The 23,881-nt window shown below is 42.7% G+C and overlaps 1 protein-coding gene across 5 annotated transcripts in view; it reads right to left on the bottom strand.

Moving 5' to 3' along the window:
* pde7a (phosphodiesterase 7A) overlaps nt 1-23,881 on the bottom strand; it is a 132,675-nt gene that overhangs the window by 55,574 nt on the left and 53,220 nt on the right. For all 5 annotated transcript variants that reach the window (XM_041190498.1, XM_041190499.1, XM_041190502.1 and 2 more), the window contains 3 exons: nt 21,390-21,450; nt 19,281-19,364; nt 6,057-6,208 (listed from right to left, as the gene is read on the bottom strand). In XM_041190498.1, coding sequence (XP_041046432.1) covers nt 6,057-6,208; nt 19,281-19,364; nt 21,390-21,450 — 297 coding nt within the window. The remainder of the gene's footprint in view (nt 1-6,056; nt 6,209-19,280; nt 19,365-21,389; nt 21,451-23,881) is intronic.

Below are 23,881 nucleotides of genomic sequence, written 5' to 3'. Positions count from 1 at the left end.
TAGCTCATGTGAATGACTCCTGTCTGACTGATGGCACTTCACTTGCGCTCTGTGAACAGGGTCACAGCATGGAAATGTTCATTCTCCTGATCTTATGACATCCTTCAGTATCACACTGTCACCAGACACAGATGCTCATGAGATGGGGGTCCAGCAACACCTCAAAAAAGTACATAGAGAACGACAGAACACTGCTGCAGGCCCAGCACATTCTGGCAGCAATGGTGAGCCCCATCAAGGTGCAGGCATGACTGATGTGACCAGTGACAATGAAGGTGCACAATCAGTATGCTGGGAAGGTTGCATAAAGCACAGGGAAGAGACCCTGGGCTGAGACACCTGCCTTTATCTTGTGCAGGGGCTAAGATTTCAGGTCTGAGCAACACAAACACCACTCATCAGAATAAGGAGCCATAGGCAAAGGAATCTCGGGATTTTATTAATGAAGTGAACATTCTATACAAGTGATCAACACCCATGTGACGTAATTTACTTGGATAAAAACAAAAAACTGCCGTTGCTGGAAATCCAAAACAAAAACAGAATTACCTGGAAAAACTCAGCAGGTCTGGCAGCATCGGCGGAGAAGAAAAGAGTTGACGTTTCGAGTCATCATGACCCTTCCACAGAACAGTAGTCTACTTGGACTTCAGCAAGGCTTTTGATAAGGTCCCACATGGGAGACTGATAATGAAGGTAAGGGCCCTTGGGATCCAAGGCAATTTGGATCTAGAATTGGCTGAATGGCAGGAAGCAGAGGGTGATGTTTCAAGGGATGTTTTTGTGACTGGATACCTGTGTTCAGTGGGGTTCCACAGGGATCAGTGTTAGATCCCTTGCTGTTTGTGGTATATATAAATGATTTAGACTTGAAGGTAGGAGGATTGATCAGTAAGTTCAAGGATGACACAAAAATTGGTGGGATGGTAAATAGTGATGACGATAGCCTTAATTACAGGAGGATATAGACGGGCTAGTCAGGTGAGCTGATCAGTGGCAAATGGAATTTAATCTGGATAAGTGTGAGGTGATGCACTTGGGCAGGACAAACAAGGCACGGGAATACACGATGAATGGTAGGACCCTGGAAAGTACCGAGGATCAGAAGGACCTTAGTGTGCATGTCCACCGGTACCTTAAGGCAGTGGGACAGGTAGATAAGGTGGTTAAGAAGGCAAATGGGATACTTGCCTTTATTAGCCGAGGCATAGGATATAAGAGCAGGGAGGCTATGCTGGAGCTGTATAAAATGCGGTTAGGCCACAGCTAGGGTGTTGCATGCAGTTCTGGAATCTGCATTATAGGAAGGATGCAGTTGCACTAGAAAGAATGCAGAGGAGATTGGATAGACTGGGGTTATTTTCTCTGGAGCGGAGGAGATTGAGTGGGGACATGATTGAGCTGTATAAAATTATGAGGAGCATAGATAGGGTAGCCAAGAAGGAACTTTTCCCCTTGGTGGAGGGATCAATAATCAGGGGGCATAGATTTAAGGTAAGGGGCAGGAGGTTTAGAGGGGATGTGAGGAAAATCTTTTTCACCCAGAGGGTGGTGGGAATCTGGAACTCACTGCCTGAATGGGTGGTAGAGGCAGAAACCCTCATAACATTTAAATATTTGAATGTGCACTTGTGATGCCATTGGCATACAAGGCAATGGGCTTAGCGTTGGATTAGAATAGTTAGGTACTTGTTTGACCGACGTAGATTCAATGGGCCGAAGGGCCTTTCTCTGTGCTGTAGACCTCTAAGACTAACACCTGTGTCAAAGCTGTGCAACTACACCTTAACTTTTCTAACCCTGCTGCTACATCTTGGTGCTCCCCCGACATCCACAGCAGACGTAGAGGTAGCCTGCTGACTGCTACCCCTTTCTGTGATGACGTTAACAGGCGCCCTCTGGAGGGCCGAGACCTGGAGGGCCCCGGCCTGCTTTTGGGGTCCAACTGTGTGGCAGTGGCACCCTCCTTGGCTTGTGCAGCTGGAGCTGCTGGGGTCACAAGAAGAAGGAATTAGGATGGGCCAGACACTGGCTGGAGATGGCCGCAGGGTATGTACCTGCTGATCCTCCTCCCTATAGGTGCCCGAGGATCTCGGACTGACTCTTTGAGGAGAAGGGGAAGCTGGAGTGAGATTGAGCTGCCCCACACCCTCTTGCGTTGACACTGTTGGAGGCCAACTATGAGATTCAGCCCACACAGCAGTGCAGGATCGATGACCTGGACCAAGGTCTCTATGACGGCCTCTACCCTACTAGTGTTGACCTCAGTGCATTGGCATGCCGGCGCTATCACCTCAAACTGAAGGCGGATGGACTCCTCCATCGTGCCTTGCAATCTGACAAGTGCAGCAGGCATCCCTTTCTGATGTTCCTGAGCTTGCCTTTGCAACTCCAGCAACTGAGGTATGACCAAACCCAGAGGCTCGTCATCCAACTCAGGCTTAGCAGATTTCTGGCCTCCAGCAATCCTCCAAGTGCTGGATCCCTGGGAAGTCCATGCCACTGCCTGCTGTGGAACAGACAGTGCGATGTGCTCACCAGACTATGACCCCAAAGCAACTCTAAAACTTGGTCCCACCAAGGTGCGTGTCTCTGCGCTGGAGGAGTGTGTGGATGAGCACTGTGATGGATCTTCAATTAGGGTTTTAGCAGATTCCTCTTTTCCTCTTGAGGTGTTTTGGGGACTTAAGTTGAGGACCTGGCTCATGGACTCCCTCAGCTGTTTCCCAGGTGTGCTTGTAAAAGCAAGGAGAGATAGTGCATGGCTGTATGAAACAGGACACACCACTTACAGAATGATGGATGTTACACTGAGGATCCGCACTTGTTTGGACACTGCCAACCTCACCATCAGCACAGGAGTGGTCCAGACCTTTGCCAGCCAGCAGTATGACTCTATTTTCAAAAGTCTGTGAGGACCTAGATGTCAGGCATTCCTCCACCAGTCTGCAACCTCTTCCTCTTGTTGTGTGCCAGCTTGTCCTGCATTAATACAGATAGGAAGAATAAGCAGGATGCCTGCCAGGTCAGATGATAATTACGCCTGGCATGTGTGGGTGGTGAGTGGTCCCATAGATAGGATGAGGGCAATAAATGTGTGTGAAGAGAGTGAATGGTAATATCCCTTGAACTGGCAGAGAGTGAGATCCCTGTAGACGTATGATGGGTTTGTGACTGTGAGAGTTGAGACCGATGAGAAGAGTGACTTACCCTGGCGGAACGGAGGTGGTCATTCATCCTATTGCAGCACTGGGTGGCTGTTCTCTTTTGCAAGGCATTAGCACTGACCACCACTGCTATCGCCTCCCAAGCCAGATTGGGGATGTTGTTGCCCCTCCTGCGGCCAGACGGGTGTAGGGAAAATCATGGCGGGCCTTCACGGCATCCAAAAGACACTCCAGGGACACGTCACTGAATCAGGGGGCTGCAGTCATCTTGGCTTTCGGGGCCAGGTCCTCTGTGCAGCAGTTCTGCACTGGAGGCACTAAGAGGTGTGTGCGTGGCTGCACTTCAAACATGGCACCCAGCGTGAGGAAGCGGCGAGGTGACAGCATAGCAGGCAAATGAGAGGCCGCCCGCCAGCAACCTGGCATGCTTCGTGGAAATATACGATGAACGAGGTGGGAATGGGACGATAAGGCATGAAAAGCTGCCATTGCAGCCGGAGGGTAAAATGTTCTTTTTCCTGCCCGCTACCGCACTTAGCACAGATCTGGGATGATTCCACCCCATATCTTCCAATGTCACCAGGTGATTACCATAATGACTGTGGCTTTTTTTTACCCAAAATTCTGAAGGGAAGAACTGCAACGGCTTAATTGCTAAGTGCATAACCTAGTGTTGAACTGAGTTGGGTTTAACTCATTTACTGTCCCAAGTTATCAGCTAGCTGTAGTTGAGTGATTATAATTGGCCTCAATGCCCCAAAGCCAAGGAGAAAATTTTCAGTTAATTTTCAATTCAATTTTCAGTTGTGCCGATTGTTATCCAATGACACCTAATCCATACGTGATTCGCATGAAGACGGAATCTTATGTGTGATTCCCCACTGTCCATGGAGCTCTCACACACAAAGTGATCAATTTAACAAGGTTGCGGATGTGTCACAAAATGACCAGGATGAGTCATGACCATACTGTCCAGTCCAAGTGCTTCTAGCATTTCATCAATCAACAGTATCTTGGTTATGTGTCAACAGCAGGTGTCTTGCCTTGTTTCATGCTGTAATCTACCTGGAGATAATCTATTTCCTCCAACTGGGTTAATAATAAACAATTTTGAAACCTGCAGTTAATAAGATTCACCAGAAAATACTTAACAGATCAGGCAGCATCTGTGGATAGAGAAACAAAGTTATATTTCAGATCCAAAAGATCATCAACCTGAAATGTTAACATTGCTTCTCTCTTCATAGACGCTGTTTTTCCTACTAGTTTTACCATGCGCTATTTTCATTTCAGATTTCCAGCATCTCCTGTATTTTGCTTTTGTTCAGAAGGTTCAACTGAAAGAGTTCATTAATAATCAATAACTATAAACATACAAAATAGCAGTAGTTGGCTATTCAACCCTCCGAGCCTGCTGCGCCATTCAATAAGACCATGTCTCATCTGTTTGTGTTTAGAATTCTACATTCCCATCTACCCCCAATAACCTTTGATTCTCTTGCCTAACAAGAATCTGATCTAAATCCGCCTTAAAAATATTCAATGACCCCACTTCCACAGTCTTTTGAGGTAGGATGTTCCAAAGTTGTACAATCCTTAGAGAAAAAATTTTCTTCTCATCTCTGTCCGAAAAGGGCAACCCCTAATTTTAAAACAGTGCCCCCTAGTTTAGGACTCAGCCACAAGAGGAAACAGCCTTTTCACTCCCACCTTGTCAATACCATTCAGAATCATATAAACTTCAATCAGGTCACCCCTCACTCTTCTAAACTCTGGTGGAAACAAGCCCAGTCTGTCTAACCTTTCCTCATAAGACAACCCGCTCATTCCAGGTGTCAATCTGGTAAACCTCCTCTGAACCACCTCCAACACATGCCTCCAATACATTTACATCCTTCTTTAAATAAGGAGATCAAAACTGTACACAGTATTCAAGATGTGATCTCACCAGTGCCCTGTATAACTGAAGCATAACTTATATGTTCAATTCCTCTCGTAATAAAGGATAGCATTCCATTAGCATTCTTATTACTTGCTGTATGTGCATACTAATGTTTTGTGACTCATGCACTAGAACAGCTAGATCCCTCTGCACCTCAGAATTCTGTGGCAATTATCTGTTTAAGTAATACTCTGCTTTTTTTTATTCTTCTTACCAAAGTAAACAACTTCACATTTTCCATTATACTCCATCTGCCAGATTTTTGCCCACTCACTCAACTTATCTATATCTGTCTACAACCTCCTTATGTCCTCTTCACAGCATACATGATCTCAATCGGAGAGAGAACGTAAAAATTGCATTGAGGGTATGATTGCCCTTCTCAAAGAATGTTGAAATATAGTCGCACAGAAGGAAGACCTCCCCAGGGGATCTCAAAATAACCACCTATGTAATATCCTGGTGTCACAGTCATATTGACAGCCAAGAAGAATCTCAGCTGATCACATTTCCTCAACCCTTACAGGCAAGATTCTAAAATGAGCCTCTCATTAACAAGAGGAGAGAAGGGCAGGGAGGCAGGTGACTGCAGAATTATTCCTCACCAATCACTACCAAAGGAGTGCTGCCATTTCCTATGTGGTTAAAGCAGCAGAGAAATTTACTTTCTTTGGAGTTTGACATTTCAAACATAATCATCTGGTCTTTGCTGCAGTACCACTGAAATCAGAAATAAGAATAAGAAAAAACATTGAGAGCTGCTTTGGCTTTCACGTTATGTGAGCAAGGAATCTGACTGCACTTATAAATAAATTTACAAGATTACAAATGTTTCTAAAAGTATAGACATGCATCAATGTCCAAATCCCTTTATCATAAAGGAATATGAACTCCATCATAACAATTCAGCCCAAGTTTCTGATGTTCAATCAACATTTCAAACTCACCATGGCTTGGCCACTGTAGTTATCATCCAGAATGCAGAGAGAATTCCAAGAAGAAATACCGCGAAATAAATGAGTAGATCGAAAATATCTTTGAAAACTAAGCAGCCTTCTGATCTTCCTTGCTGAAGCCAATTCTCCAGTTTCTGGTGGTACTGCAAAACATAAAAAGAGTGCTTGATTTGAAGATTATTTTCTTAATATTTTACATGAAAGAACAGTACTGTTCTATAACTTATATTTAATCTTTCACGGGACCAGAGTATCACCGGCTAGGCCAGCAACTGTTGTCCATCTCTAACTGCCTTTGAAAAGGCAGTGGTGAGCTGCATCCTTGAGCCACAAAGTCCATGAGGTGTAGATACCACACAGTGCTGTTAGGGAGGAAGTTCCAGGATTTTGATCTAATGGCAGCAAAGGAAAGCAATATAATTCCAAGTCAGGATGGTGTGTGTCTTGGAGGGGAACTTGTAGTGCAGGTGCTCCCATGCACCTGTTGCCTTTGTCCTTGAAGGCAGTAGAGATCATGAGTTTGAAAGGTGCCATTGAAGGAGCCTTGGTGAATTGCTGCAGTGCATCTTGTAGATAATACACACGGCTGCCATTGTGCGCCCCGTGGTAAAGGGAGTGAGTGTTTAAGGTAATGATTGGGGTTTCAAGCAAGCAGGCTGCTTTGCCCTGAAGCTTTGAGTGTTGTTGGAGCTGCACTCATACAGGCAAGTGGAGAGTATTTCATCACACTCGTCGCTTGTGCCTTGTAGATAGATGGTGGAAAGGCTTTGGGGGGAGGGGGGGGGTGTCAGACAATCAGTTACTCATCAATGAATTCCTAGCCTCTGACCTGCTCTTGTAGCAAATGTATTTATATGGCTGATCCAGTCTGGTCAATCGTAACCTACAGAATGTTGATAGTGGTGGGGGAGATTTAGTGATGTTAATACTATGTCATGGGGTGATGATTACATTCTCTCTTCTTGGAGATGGTCATGGGTTGGAATTGTGTGGCATAAATGTTACTTGCCATATCAGTCCAAGCCTGAATTTGCCCAGCTGCATGCAGGTGCAGATTTCTTCAGTATGAGGAGTTGTGAATGGTATTGAACACTGTGCTATCAGCAGCAAATATCCCCACTTCGGACCTTATATTAGAGGGAAAGTCATTGATGAAGCAGCTGAAAATGGTTGAGCCTAGGACACCACGCTGAGGAACTCCTCAGCTATGTCCCCAGGCAGAGATGATTCCCCTCCAACAGCTGCAATCATCTTACTTTGTGCGAGGTATAACTCCAACCAGTGGAAAGTTATCCCTGATTCCCATTGACTTCAATTTTGCTGAGTCCACTTGATGCCATACTTGATCAAATGCTGCCCTGACATCAAGGAAAGCCACTTACAGCCCATCTCGAATTCACTCTTTTGTCCACGTTTATATCATGGCTGTAATGAGTTCAGGAACTGAGTGGCCCTGGCGGAATACAAACTGAACATCAGTGAGCAGGTTATTGCTATCAAGTGATACTTACTCAGCAATGTTCATGTCCTTCATCACTTTGCTGATGATTGAGAGTGATGGGATGGCAACTGGCCGAATTGGATGTCATTATTTTATGGATAAGACACAACTGGGCAATTTTTCACATTGTTGGGTAGATGCCCATTTATAGTAGCTGTACTGGAAAAGCGTGGCTCGAAGCATAGCTAGTTCTGAAGCATACATCTTCAGTACTACAGCCAGGATGTTGTTAGGGCCCATAGCCTTTGCTGTATTGAGGCTAGTTTCTATGAAAAGGATCATCCTCTCGCACTTTTGGTTGAAGATGGTTATAAATGCTTCAGCCTCGTCTTTTGCACTTACATGCTTAGGTATCCCCATCATTGAGGATAGAAATGTTTGTGGAGCCTCTTCCTCTAGTTAATTGTTTAATTGTCCACCACTATGCACAATTGGATGTGGCAGGACTGCAGAGCTTTGATTTGATTTTTTGGTTGTGGTATTACTTCACTCTGTCTATTGCATGCTGCTGCTTCTTTCTAGCATGCATGTTAAGTTTTGTGTTGTAACTTCATCAGGTTGACATTTCATTTTTAGGCCTGTCTGATGCTGCTCCTGGCATGCTCTTCTATACTCCTTATTGAGCCAAGGTTGGTCCCATGACTCGATGGCAGTGGTAGCGTGAGGGATATATCAGAACATGAGGCTACAGATTGTAGTTATATACAATTCTGCTACTGCTGGCCCACAGTGCTTAATGGATACTCAGTTTTAAGCTGCTGGATCTGTTCTGAAACTATCCCTTTTAGCATGGTGGTCATGCCACACAACATGATGAAGTGTATCCTCAGTGTGAAGAGAGACTCAATCTCTACAAGGACTATGTCATGGACAGATGCATCTGCAGCAGGTAGATTGGTGAGGATGAGGCCAAGTAGTTTTTTTCCTCATGTTGGTTCTCTCACCTCCTGCCGCAGATCCAGTCTGGCAAATATATCCTTCAGGACTCAGCCAGCTAGGTCAGTAGCGCTGCTACCAAGTCACTCTTGGTGATGGACACTGAACTCTCTAGCCAGAGTACATTCTGTGCCCTTACTACCCTCAGTGCTTTTTCTAAGTGGTGTTCAACATGCACGAACACTGAGTCATCAACTGAGGGTGGGCAGTCGGTAGCAATCAGCAGGGGGTGTTCCTTGTCCAGGTTTGACGTGGCATACCCTAGGATGGTGGTGGCTGCAATATATGATTTGGTGGGTATGAATGAATGTGTTAAGCTGTTGCTTGACTAGTCTGTGGGACAGCTCTCACAAATTTGGGACAAGTCCCCAGATGCCATGGTGGGATATGATTTCATGTCTCCGGAGCATTAGTCAGGGCATCTGAATTACTCGGGCAGTAACATTACCACTATGTTACCATTCCTGATATTAATAATAGACATATGACTTTAGCATTTCCACTTAATTAACTATCTGCTATGTACCACTGATGCCAACTAATGACACTAACTCATTCGACATTACTTCAGGACTATCAAAGACTACTTGTCTGATGCACAATCTTTGATGTGTTATAATTTTCTCCATTTGAGTGTTGGAAGGTTGAAGTCATCATGTTACATTTCATAATCTCACCATCAATACCCTCCTCCTGGCCACTGTCTCAGACTATAACATCAATTTCCTGCTAGACTTTGAGCTTGGGTTTCCAGCCCCACTCCCTGATCATCGCAAAGACAACCTACTTCAAACAACACCTACCTCCATCCCTACTTCAGTCCATCTTCACCTGAAACCTTTATCCATGCCACCATCACCTCCATACTCAATTATTCCAATGTTGACATCCTATCCTCTACTCTCCACAAGCTCATACAAAAATCCACAACAAGTCTTACTCGCCCATTTTCCTCCATCGTCACTCAGGCTACGTCTCCCAGTCTCCAATATCTCAAGTTTAAAATTCTTATCTGTATGTTTAAATCTCTGCATGATCTCAATTCACCCTATCTAAACAGCTTCCTCCAGTTTTATAAACTCTCTCACTATTTCCTATCAACTCCTTTCTCCCTTCACCCACATGTGCTTTCAGCCAGTTAGATCCTATGCTATGAAATTCATTCCATAAATCCCTATATCTCGCCACCTTTCAAGATCCTTTTGAAATCCACCTTTAAACTTGTAGTTACCCTATTTTCCAATTGTTTTTCTGTTAGTTCAGTGTTTGGCTTTCCTTATGCATCCATGAAGTGCCTTGGGAAGTTTTTCTACCTTTTAAAGGTACTATATAAAACACAACGTTGTGTGTTCTAGCTTTTTATAACATGAGTACCTAGTTATTAAAACTGCAGGAAAATAAGAGTACAACTACATGTATTATGTAGTCATCAAAAAGATGATTGAAAGATAATCAACCTGAAACATAATGTACTCAACAGGTGCAGCCAGATCTGTTGAATGTTACAAGAATTGTGTGTTTTTATTTCAAGATTTCCAGGATCCAGAGTACTTAGCTTTTTTTTTATATATGTACTTTGCGCCAACTCCAATCTCCATATTTGAATAAGGAGATTAATAACTGAAGAAAATTTTAATGTCGTCCAATTTTCAGAGACAGAAGAACTAAATAATTTCATTCTGTAAAAGATCTTTCCCTTCTTATCTATTAAACCATATATATGATTTTTATTCTAGCCTCAACTGATCGTATTTTTAAAAAAATACATTCACATCAGACGACAACTGAGCTCCTTGCTAGGTCACTTCAGAAGGCAATTCAGGGTCAAACCACATTGTTTTTAGTCTGGGGTCATGTATAGGTCTGCCCAGGTTAAGGAAAGGGCAGCCTTACATTCGTGAATGTTACTGAACCAGATGGTTTTTTATAACAACCCAGTGGTTTCGTGGTCACCCATTGCTGATGCTAGCTTTTCATTCCAAATTTATTTAACTGACAGAATTTAAAATTTCCTATCCGTCATGGTGGGATTTGAACTCATGACTCCAGAGCATTAGTTCAAGCCTTTGGATTACTAGTCCAGTAACATGACCAATGTGTTAGCATAATTTGCGCTGAATTTATGATTCCCACTGTCAAAAACTGTTCCTACAGATTACATTTTTTCAACTTTCAAACATAAATAAATCCAACAAGATGAAATCATTTGTGATGCAGAATAATTTTCCTCAACTTTAGTTAACTAAGTGAAAGTGCTATCTGCAATGTACCACTGATGCCAATTATTGAAGGTTAACAAAGTTTCTGATCTCCACTAACCTAAATTAGAGCTTAAATTTCTTCTTTAGATGGATATTTTTGGCCAGTAGCATCAAACGCAATCCAAAACCCAAGCAAAATAATTTCCATGGTTTTGACAACTACTATGGATGCTGCCAATTTTTCAAAACAGTAAAACAACTAAATCGGGTGAACCAGTCATGAGCCACCTCATCTCTTGTTGGAGATGATCATTGCCTGACCTTTGTGTGGCGTGAATGTTCCTTGCCACTTATCAGCCCAAACCTAAATATTGTCCAGGTTGTGCTGCATATGGACACAGGCTGCTCGAGTATCTGACCAGTCGCAAATGGTGAACATTGTGCAATCATCAGTGAACATCCCCAATTTTGACTTTATGATGGGAGGAAGATCATTGCACAATTGTTGGGAGCCAACAAGTGCTGTTTTCATATTTTTTAGGCCATTTTTGTTGGAATTCTGTATTGTATAATTTAAAAAAATTAAGTGGAATAATTTTCACTATTGGCAATTGGAACTGGTCTAATGAAGTCAACACTAAAAGTGTGAAGAAGTGCAAATAAATGTATACAAATTAATAATTGAAAAGGCAGGAGCCCATTCTCATTAGCCATGGACCATAGGAGAGATGTGAAAGTTTGAAAATGACAAGAGGAGCAGAGATAAAATGTTTGTCATCACTTGAAAGACCAGGCCACAACTAACTCACTTTTCGGAATTAGTCAAATAAATGTGTCATCATGATGCAACAAGTGAAATTTTTAAAAAACCTGCATGATAAAATCTTGGAAAATCTAGGACCTGGGAAGGGCAGAAAGGTGATGCAATTCAGTCAGGGGCAGAGTGGGCTACAATTTGGAGAACCCAGATCCACCAGGTTTCTACACCACATACTTTGAACAGGATGGCACACTTCCAAAGCCAAGTCCTTTACATTTTGCAAATTTTTGGAAGCTTCCCTGGAATATCCTAGCAACTAAACTCAGCTCACAGTGGAACTCACATCAGGTGAAAGCAAGCAAATGTTTTCTTCTGGGCCTCCTGGAGGACCCCACAATATAAATATCTAAGGAAAATAATTGCAGAGGGATTGATTACCTTAGGGCTAATGCCTTGACATTTCCTGTAGGGATTCAAAATTTATTTTGAATTTCAATCGACTAGATAACAATCTCAGGCTCCTCCACACAAATTTTTAAAAATTCTTTGGCAGGATGTGGGTGTTGCTAGCTAGATCAGCATTTGCTGCTGTTCCAAATTGCTGTTGAGAAGGTGGTGGTGAGCGTCTTCTTGAACTGCTGCAGTCCATGTGGTGTAGGTACACCCACAGTGCTGTTAGGGAGGGGAGTTACAGGATTTTGACCCAATGACAGTGAAGGAATGGTGATATATTTCCAAGTCAGGATGGTGTGTGGCTTAGAGGAAAATTTGCAGATGATGGTGTTCCCATGCATCTGGGCCCTCTGTCCTTCTAGGTGGTAGAGTTCACAGATTGGAAGATGCAGTGAAAGAAGCCTTGGTGGTTTGCTGCACTGCATCTTGTAGATGGTACACACTGCTGCCACTATGTGTCAGTGGTGAAGGGGGAGTCAATCAAGCAGGCAGCTTTGTCCTTGGATAGTGTCAACATTCTTTTGTATTATTGGAGCTGCACTCATCCAGGTAAGTGGAGGGTATTCCATCACACTCCTGACTTGTGCCTTGTTGGTGGAGGACAGGCTTTGGGGAGTCAAGAGATATGTAACACGCCACAGGATTCCCAATCTTTGACCTGCTCTTGTAGCCACAGTATTTATATTGTCCAGTTCAGTTCTGATCAACGGTAGCCCCCAGGATGTTGATAGTGGGGGATTCAGTGATGGTAATGCCATTGAATGTCGTGGAGAGGTGGTTACATTGTCTCTTGTTGGAGATGATCATTGTCTGACCTTTGTGTGGCGTGAATGTTCCTTGCCACTTATCAGCCCAAACCTAAATATTGTCCAGGTTGTGCTGCATATGGACACAGGCTGCTCGAGTATCTGACCAGTCGCAAATGGTGAACATTGTGCAATCATCAGTGAACGTCCCCAATTTTGACTTTATGATGGGAGGAAGATCATTGATGAAGCAGCTAAAAATGGTTGGGCCTTGGACACTACCCTGAGGAACTCCTGCAGTGATATCCTGGAACTGAGATGTTTGGCTCAATTCCAGTGTTGTAGCCTTACTGGAACAGCTGGACTATGGGCACGTTTAGTTCTAGAACGCAAGTCTTCAATACTATTGCTGGAATGTTGTCAGTGTCTATAGCCTTTGCAAAATCCAATGCCTTCAGCCACTGCAGTGTCATTGCCCTCTTGGCACCAGATTTGCAAGCCACTCCCGATCTCTTCAATTCCGCATACAAGAAACTCGGCACCTGGAAGTGCAGGAGTTACTTCCTTTCCATCCATCCTTGGCCGCCACTTTGCCGCGTCAAAGACGTTATGCTTCAAAGTGTGATGCAATTTGATGGACAAATTGTCACCATTTTGAATGATTGGTAGCACGCTCCTCCAAGTCATTAATGGCAATGCTGCCAAGCTTCGAGGAGAGCTTCAGAGTGTCTTTGAAGCGTTTTCCTTGTCCTTCGACTGTTAGCCAATTGAGACCTTAGAAAACAGGACCTGGCGGGGGAGATGATTTTTGGCCATCCAGTCATGGTGTCCAATCCATCGAAGTTGATTTTACAGGATTTTTCCCTGAATGTTTGTGGCACTAGCTTCAAGAAGGACGTAGCGTTTGTTTGACAGTCCTCCCTTGAATCTGGAGGATGTGGCGGAGGCTTTGCTGATGGAATATCTCTAGCACTCTTATATGTCACTGTTGCAATCCAGGACTTCCTGCAGTACAGGAGTGCAGTATACCAACCACTCTGAACATTAGAGACAGGAACATTATTGAAACAAAATTCATATCAACTTATACCTGGTCAGCCAAATATTCCACCTCCCATATATGAAGAAGGAGAGACTTTGGAATATGTTTAGCACTTCCCATACCTTGGCAGCCACTTCTCTCAAAAGGTCACCACTGACATGGAGATCCAACACTGGAACAGCTGCGCCAGCTCAGCCTTCGACAAACTACGTTAGCGAGTATTTGACAACAAAGACATCTGCAAGTCAGCAATTGCTCTAATGTTCAGAGTGGTTGGTATACTGCACTCCTGTACTGCAGGAAGTCCTGGATTGTGCATCAGTGACATATAAGACTGCTAGGGAAATTCCATCTGCAAAGCCTTCGCCACATCCTCCAGATTCAATGGGAGGGCTGTCAAACAAACGCTACTGTCCTTCTTGAAGCTAGTTCCATAAGCATTCAGGGAAAAATCCTGCAAAATCAACTTCAATGGATTGGACACCACGTCTGGATGGCCAAAAATCGTCCCCCCCGCCAGGTCCTGTTTTCTCAGGTTCAAGTGGCCAACAGTCAAGGGAGGACAAGGAAAACTCTTAAAAGACACTCTGAAGCTCTCCTCGAAGTGTGGCAGCATTTCATTAATGACTGGGAGGAGCGTGCTACCAATCATTCAAAATGGTGACAACTTGTCCATCAAGTTGCATCACACTTTGAAGCATAACGTCTTTGATGAGGCAAAGTGGCAGCCAAGGAGGGATGGAAAGGAAGTAACTCCTGCACTCCTTGTGGGACATCATGTCCCAGGTGGCCAAAGGTCTGCAGGTTCAGAATTGGCCTTTACAGTCCCATGAAAACCTGTGGCTGAAACTAGTGACCCTGAGCAGATGTCAACCTCAAATCAAGGGAAAACAGACAACGATGAAATATTGTCCAGAACGTCTCTGGTTTTCATCATTACTTGCTGCAAGAATACTTATGGGCTTCCACAATCCCCTAAAATAAGCATTGCCCATTTAAGTTACTGCAGCAAGATCCTATTCATTACTACAAATATTCCCTCCCTGCTGTAGCACACTCCCTTTGAAGAGCAGAGACACCACTAGGAGTTCACCTACATATGCAAATAGCTCTAACACAGAAAAATAGGTTACAATTATGGCGGATTTGGTAGATGCCCTGGCTCAATCCACAACCAGGGACAACATGCCTAAAGAAAATTTCTCTCGACCCTCGGCTTCTTGCCCCAAATGATCAATCATTTCCTACAGCTCAACACTTGATATTCTAATACCTTCCTTGTTCAATCATTGCTGCCCTCATCTGCTACCAGTTCATACTGCAACACCCTCAGTCCAAATTTGGAAGGGCTCTTTGGAAAAGCACTCACTACTCTAGGATGATCCTGAAGAGCAAAAGTAACCAGTCACCATGAACTATTTTTGACAAGACCTCTTATAGCTATTATCAAATAATTCTGTTACACAGTAAATGAGAAATTCAACATTCAATAAATTCAATATTTTTGCATGTAAATTATAGGCTAAAACAGGAGACATTACTGATAGCAAAATCTCTTTCACATTCCCAAAAAAAGCATGCAAGTGTTGAGGTAGGTATTGAAAAACACTGTAGACATTGCACATGTCACACAAGGACTAGTAAATATGCTAAAGAGCAGGTGTGCCTGGATATTCTCCTGAAATTATCCATTTAATTGTAGTATAGTGCATGAAGAACAATGAAAACAATTAATTACTATAATGGTGCTATAGACCACAATTGCACATTCCAATATTAAGGGAATTATATCTTATACTAATAAATTTAAAATGCCTGTGCAACGTTTTATTTTACTTGCCTAAAAACGGTATATAAAACAGATAATTATTGCTTCTGATCTAATTAACATTCTCAAGAGGAAACTTCTCAGATATTCCAAGCAATCAACTCGTTAGAAACTATAGCTTAATTAGATGTTGTGAAGCACCTATCTCCACCAAATTACATGAAGGTTGATTTCTATCCACAAATTACCTTTGTTTTTTCCCTAAGTAACTATAACATACCCATGAGATTCTGGACTGCACAGGAGATCAGCTACAACTTCAGAAAGTGGAGATGGCAAAATTCATACCGATTTTTGCTCTACACCAGTTTTACTGAAGGCCAGAAAACTACACAATACATTATCTCTGTGCTCACATCTGTGTAACTGCCTCTTACCGTAATATGATCTTTCAGTCATATGCTATAAAGCTGCTTGAAATTTCATGGACGTGCTGCTATAAAAGATGATACTGTGAATGATGTAAGAATACTGCTCAAATGGCTGCTAAGTGGCATCATAGATGCATTGCAAATCCCTGTGTAATCAACTTCACTGGTTAAACTATTCACACATCGCTAACTGTAATGACAACTTGGAAAAAACCCAGAAATAGCATTAAAACATGTGAAAAAAAGAGATCAAAGCACCTTTCAGTTTAAAGACAAATTACTTCTGAAATTTAACAAAGAACTGCGTCATTGCAGTGCAGTTGTGAAAAGCAGCATATACAATGTGGTTTCAACAAGACACAGGCACTGCATTTCAGTAGTACTATTTTCCGTACATCTCTGGTAAGTAGTGCATTCACTATTTTAAGGAATTTTCATGCTTAATATCAGATGTGGTTGATAATGCCTTTCAAACAAGTGTGTTACTTCTGGAAAAATAACCTGAAGCTTTTAAAAATGGCCAAGGACTTTGAGTAAAAGTGTTAATGAAGGTATGGAAAGACAGCGATAACTTTATATGTAGTTTGGTTTTTTTTTGTTTTTAATTATGTTGGAAACTTTACTTTAAGCTGTGGTTATTTGAGTTTAATTGAAAGAAAAATAGCAGCCATTCAAAGCATTTCTGCTTTGAAATAGACTTCTAACTCTGAGGTCAACTATATGTACTTGCAATAATCTTTTCCCCACTTGTATATTCTTCTCTATTAGTCTATGTAGGTAGGATGTATTGCAAAAGAGACAGAGAATAGCAGATATGTTAACTGAATATGTCACAAATTACTTCTGGGTGAAAGTTAACAGGTTTCCAAAAATTATCCCTGTTTCAATAATAACATAGAAAGGCATCAAGGCACTTCACAAAAACATATTCAAAAACAAAAGCAAAAGCTGGGAATGACTAAATGTTTGGTTAAAGAGATATATTTTAAAGGAGTTCTTACAGAAAGAGCGATGCAGTAGTGGAGGTTTGAGGAGGGAATTCCAGAGCATGGGGCCAAGATCCTGAAGGAACAGCTGACAGTGGGACAAAGGGATTCGAGGATGCAGAGTGACCAGAGTTGGAGAAACATGAAGTTCGCATTCTGGAGAGGGTTAGAGATAGGGAAAGGCAAAGCCACGAAAGAATTAAAATTTAGGGCATTGGCAGAATCCGCGCCAATGTATACCGGCAAGCAGAGCTGATGAATAAATAGGATTTCGTGCAAATAGGATAGTTTTTCATCAACTGAAGTTTATGGAGGGTGGAAGATTGAAGGTGAAACAAGAGAGCTTTAGAATATTTCAGCCTGGAGGTGAAAAAAGCCTGGAAGAGGGTACCAGTGGTGATTGGCCAATGCGTAGGACTGACATAGAAGTACTGGGATTAATTGGTAGGTGGTCTTTGTGACACAGATCCTAAGCAGTTGGAAACTCAGCTCAACTAGATAGGATGCTCAGGCTTTTAAAGGTCTGGTTCAACACAAGAAAATAGCTGGGGTGGAGAATGGAACTGACATGGAGGGTACTGAATTTATGGTGGGCCTGCAGATGATGGCTGCAGAAGTCCTTGTTTACATTGCTGAAACCGCAATTCACCTAGATCTGGATTTTAGACAAGCGTTACAATAGAACAGTGGGCAAGAAAGGTAGGTGGTGACAAGTAGAGAAGGAGCTCATCAAAATACATGTAGAACCTAAATACTTCTGATAATATTACCAAAGGCCAAAAGATGGATTCCCCAGCAGTAGCCCACTCAGCTCTTTGATCCTGTTCTGTCATTCTATTGGATCATGACATGTGTATCTCAACTCTGTTTACCTGCCATTGCTCCATTTCTTATTGGATTACCTAACCCAACAAAGCCTAATCTTGAAAAATTCAAGTGACACAGAATTTACCTTTTTGGGGACGATGATTCCAGATTTGCATGAAGTTTTGTATGACAGAGTTTTTGCTGATTTCACTCCTAGCACGTCCTAGCTCTAAGTTTAAGCTTACGCCTTTTTGTTCTAGATTCCTCCAGCAGAGGAGATAGATTTTCTGCATTGATTCTCAAATCCATTCATCATTTTAAACACCTCAATTAGATCACTGCTCAACCTTCTAAAGTCTAGGGGATACAAACCAAATTTATACATTGTGTACTCATAATCCTGACATCATGCTGAAGGATATGCACTGTTTCCCTTCCAAGATCAATAGGTCTTTCCTGAGGAATGAATCAAAGATAGATCCTTGGGGCAATCCAATGGTAACATTCTTCCAAGGCATGAAGAGAAACCAAAGCTGGAAATGCTTTAGCACTGTTTAGAAAGGAACCAAATGATGATAGTCCCATTTAGCTGGAGATGGAAGAGAAACATTGGAGGAAAATGATGTGGTCAACCACATTAAAAGTTGCAGAGGTCAAGGTGGATGGGGAGAGGTAATATAACAGTGACTGTTTTGAAAGATATCAATATGACTGATAAAAGTCAATTTGCTGCAGGGGGAGAAATCAGATTAAAGAGATTTCGAACATGAAGATTTTGGAAAGATGACAAGGACTTAGGGCAGATTAAAGAACTTTAGATATGAAAGGGAGGTTGGAGATGGGGCAGTAGTTTGCAGTGGGGGCGAGGGTTAGTTTTTGAGCAAGCAGGCGATGATGGTTGTTTTGAAAGGAGTGGGACAATACGTAAGGAGAGGGAGATGACAATGGTTTAGAAAAGATGAGAGACAGTACCTGAGGGGAGGGAACCATTTACAAAATCAGCTAGCATGGGAGCCAGGAGAGGAGGATTGGTGGTTATCAGTTTAGTGGAATTAAGTTAAAAAGAGCATGAAGTAAGGCTCAGGGACAAGATGTGCTCAGACAGGGCATGATGGAGGCAAGAGAAAAAGTAGTGAAAGACATGAGTCCAAGGCAATGGCAGACCTCAGGGAAAGGCAACGCTACGAAGGCAACTTAACAAATGTGTTTTTTTAGTCTCATTCTCAATGACAAAGAAGTTGCACTGGTTGTTAGAGGTGAGGGTGGAGTAGGAGTGTTTAAGGGAACAATTGGAAAGAGCGAGAAAAAGGCCATGGTTATCCTTACATTCCAGGATGATCCTGAAATAATGAATAGCTTTGACAAATTCAGTCTTGCTACTGAAATTAAACTTTCATAGTGAGAGGACTCAGATAAACTGTCCTCTGTAAAATGAGCAAACTTGATACAACTTTCTAGCACTGGTGTTTTAGCATTCCAAGTTTCCTTCAAGCTAGATTATAGGCTAAACAAATTTCCTTCCAAAACATGGAGAGCTATTATTTAAGCAATCTCATAACAAGGCACATCAAATAATACACTTACAGTGCAAAAGACGAAAATCAATGTAAGGATGAGAATCTCTTCTTTCAGGTTGAAATCCTGCCCGGCTCCTCACTCGTACATCCCCTGAAAGAAAGCACAAAAAACATTTTAAGAATATCCAGGGTTAACACAGGTGCTGATGGAATCATACCTAGCATGATGCATAGCCTTCACTAGAGAGGGGAACAAGAAAGGGAAATAAAAAGTCAGCAATAAAGACATACAAGTGTTTTCAGATGATTTACCCTTGATCCACAAGATCTACAATAAGCACAACTCTTGAATATCACCACTACCTAATCTACATGATTGGGTCCTGCGGTGATCAGTGGACAGGTGATTAACTTGTTTGTGCAAACTTCTCTTCCACCTGATCCAGCGCTCTTGCCTCTGATTCAGGTTAGGGTTCCAGCCCCACTTCAAAAATTTCAGTATATTATCTAGACTGACAATTCTACGCTGATGATATGCTGCCTTTAAGTTTCAACTACTACATTAAGGCTTGTCTGCCTGTTCAGGTAGCTGTATAACTGAGAAGTGTAACACGATAGGGAAGACATCCTTTCCTCGAGCCCTGCAAATGTTTTTTCTCAGGTACTTATCCGAATCCCTTTTGAAAGCCCCGACTGAACCTGCCTCCACCACGCTCTCAGGCAACATATTCCAGATCCTAACCACTCTCAGCATCAAAACATTCTCCCTCATGTCCCATTAGTTCTTTTTCCAATCACCTTGGAAATAATATATGATAGGAAATATGCACACTGTGCATCTCTAAATACAGCTAAGTGAAAGGGTGGGGGTCAAGGTACTCAAAACCTTGCATTTAATACACTTCCTGTTTGTCACAATTCCTGTGTCGTGATTTGGTTGTCATGCTGTTTTTAATCATACCTCTTTGTGCCAACTAGAATTATTTTTTGTTTATGTTTGCATAAGTTTATATATTTGCCTTATGACATAATAAATTTGACCCCTCTAGAAGCTAGGTAGCACTGTGAAACTTTCCTCCTTCTTTGCTCATTTGCATTGAAATGCTCAGAAAATCTACCCCTCATGTTCTTGATGCTCACCCACAAACATTGGTCGTTATTTCCCTCCTTGGTATTCTTTATGGCGGATTGATGCATCCTCTTCCACTGCTGCCCACCTGCCCAACTTTCCCCACTAATCATAGATCCTAGATCACACAACTGCCATGCACTTAACAGCTCCTGCTGCCAATCAGTTATAGTATAGTGTTCTTAAAAACTAAGGGGGTGATTTTCCACAAGGTTTCTCCAGATTGTACACAGTTGCAGAAACCCTGGAAAGCATAAAAATGGCTTATTTTATACAATTTTTCTTGATGGTTCTTCCAACAGCAGATGAGGGAGAGGAAGAATCCCATGAAAATTCACCCTCAAAGTTAATTTAATGGATCAGACCAGGGAAATCAATTTTTTTTTAAGTTTGAATGAGAGAAGAGGGCATGGATATGGAGACAAAAAACTGGGCTAGCTGAAACAGCGTACATCTTAGAAAAAAGGTTACAATGGGAAGGATACCAACAGTAAGAGGAAGGGGGCGAGAGCTGGAGGAGGAATGGCATACAGTCTCAGTAGAAAGCAACAGCTGCAGTTGAGTAGCAAGGATGCTGAGATCAGAGGCTGGAGTGCAGAATGATGCTAGCAAGGTACGCTGCAAAGATATCACCAAAGCGACCAGGACAAGGGGCTGCAAATTAAGAGGATACGAGTCACGGAGTGACTGAATAGCAGTGCTCATCATACTGGAGAGAGTGAAGTGCAAAGGAGTAAGTTAGTCAAATCTAATTGAGTTGGAACCACTTTAAGCGCATTATCTCGCTATATAACCTGTCATCCCCTGATGAGAGGAGGCAGACAAAATTAGATGATAATACAGAGAGAAACTCAACAGGATGCAGAATGAAAAATGCCAACACAAAGATTAAGTAACAGAAACAATCTTGACTCACCAGAATCAGTGGTATGGAAGAACCAGAAAAAGAGAGTGAAAATGAGAACGAGAGCAAGAGATGGGTATAAATAGATAGGTATGTTTTGATGATGAGTCACAAGACAATAAGAGTGCAGCTAGATTACTCACCTAACATACGAATGTACAAAGCAGTCTGATCTGAGCTTTCGTAGGATATTGCTCCTCGTCTCTGAAAAACAGGAGACCAAAAGAGAAATTGTTACTTCAAGATAGAGTTCAACTCCAAAAAGCAGAAGTTGCAAAAAGAAATGCAGCATACTCAGGGTACTGTGGAAATGGCTTTTATTTCTTTTTAAATAGGCTGGAGGAAGTACATAGTTTTGGGCACCAAAACAAAATCTAGGCAGAGCTCACATTCATGTTGGAATGCACTCAATTGAGTCTGAGTGGAAGACAAAGAGAAAATATTTATATCTTTGGCTAATAATAAAACACCAATGTTTGAGAGTTAAATTCATGAGTCCAATCTGAAGGAACAGAAGTAGCCATTTAGACCCTCAAGCCTGTTCCACCATTTTAGCCAGATCATCTCAGCTCCATTTGCCCATCTTTGCAACAGGATACATGATGACCCTAGAAGCTTGCGGACTGGGGAGTTAAATGGCTAATTAGCTTTAATGTAAATAAATCGGAGGTGATGTACTTCAGAATGAAAAGAAGAAACTTTTTTTAAACTCATTCACGGGACGTGGCCTTTGCTGGCTGGCCGGCATTTATTGCCCATCCCTAGTTGCCCTTGAGAAGGTGGTGGTGAGCTGCCTTCTTGAACCGCTGTAGTCCATGTGGTGCAGGTACACCCAGAGTGCTATTAGGAAGGGAGTTCCAGGACTTTGACCCAGAAACAGTGAAGGAACGGCAATATATTTTCAGATCAGGATGGTGAGTTACATGGAGGGGAACCTCCAGGTGATGATGTTCCCATCTACCTGCTGCCCTTTTCCTTCTAGATGGTAGTGGTCATGGGTTTGGAAGGTGCTAAGAAGCCTTGGTGAATTCCTGCAGTGCATCTTGTAGATGGTATACACTGCTGTTACTGTACGTTGGTGGTGGAGGGAGTGAATGTTTGTGAATGTGGTGCCAATCAAGCGGGCTGTTTTGTCCTGGACAGTGTCCAGCTTCTTGAGTGTTGCGGGAGCTGCACTCATCTAGGCAAGTGGAGAGCATTCCATTACACTCCCGACTTGAGCCTTGAAGATGGTGGACAGACTTTGGGGAGTCAGGAGGCGAGTTACTCATCGCAGGATTTCTAGCTTCTGACCTGGTCTTGTAGCCACAGTATTTATATGGCTAGTCCAGTTCAGTTTCTGGTCAATGATAACCCCCCAGGATATTGATAGCGGGGGATTCTGTGATTGTAATGCCAATGAATGTCAAGGGGCAACGGTTGGATTCTCTCTTGTTGGAGATGGTCATTGCCTGATACTCGTGTGGCGCAAATGTTACTTGCCACTTGCCAGCCGAAGTCTGGATATTGTCCAGCTCTTGTTGCATTTGGACATGGACTGCTTCAGAATCTGAGGAGTCGTGAATGGTTGGATTCTCTCTTGTTGGAGATAGTCATTGCCTGATACTCGTGTGGCGCAAATGTTACTTGCCACTTGCCAGCCGAAGCCTGGATATTGTCCAGCTCTTGTTGCATTTGGACACGGACTGCTTCAGAATCTGAGGAGTCGTGAATGGTGCCGAACATTGTGCAATCATCAGCGAACATCCCCACTTCTGACCTTATGATGGAAGGAAGGTCATTAATGAAGCAGTTGAAGATGGTTGGGCCTGGGACACTATCCTGAGGAACTCCTGCAGTGATGTCCTGGGGCTGAGATGATTGACCTCCAACAACCACAGCCATTTTCCTTTGTGCTGGATATGACTCCAGCCAGTGGAGGCTTTTCCAAGATTCCCATTGACTCCAGTTTTGACTCCAAATGAACCTTAGAAAATAAAGAAGCTGAATGGGATAGAAGAGCAAAAGGAGTCTAGAGATCAGCAAATAAATTATTAAAAGCAGAAATGCAGATTAGCAAAGCAATAAAAATTCCCAACAAAGCATTTATTTCTAAGGATTCAAAAGTAGAAGTAATGAAGTGGAAAGACTGAAGCCACTGTTTTTGGTTCCCCCCTCCAAACTCCATTCTCCATCCCTTTCTCCCTGGCAACAAGCTGAGATTAAGCCAGTCTGTCCCCAACCTCCACATCACATTTGATTTCTAGGAGAGCTTCCGAACTCGCATTCACACCATCAGCTATTTGCTCCTCCATAGCATCGTCCAACTTCAACGCTGTCTCAGCTCATCTGCCGAGACTCTCATTCATGACTTTGTTACCTCTAGATTCGACTATTCCAATGTAATCTTGGCTGGCCTCCTACATTCTACCTTCTGTAAACCCAAGGTCACCCAAAGCCCAGCGACTCCTGTCTTAGCTTGCAATGAGTCCCATCCCCCTATCACGCACGTGTTCACTGACTTACATTGGCTGCCTGTCAAGCAACGTCTTTAAAATTCTTATCTTTATTTTCAAATTCCTCCATGGGCTTTAATCAACTCTGCAATCTCCTCCTGCCCCACAATCCTCAAAGATCTGCACACTTCTAAATCTGG

The sequence above is a fragment of the Carcharodon carcharias genome, chromosome 6, assembly GCF_017639515.1.
Source record: "Carcharodon carcharias isolate sCarCar2 chromosome 6, sCarCar2.pri, whole genome shotgun sequence".
NCBI lineage: Eukaryota > Metazoa > Chordata > Chondrichthyes > Lamniformes > Lamnidae > Carcharodon > Carcharodon carcharias.
Note: the sequence above shows the minus strand (reverse complement) of the source record. Positions and strands in the feature narration are given on the sequence as shown.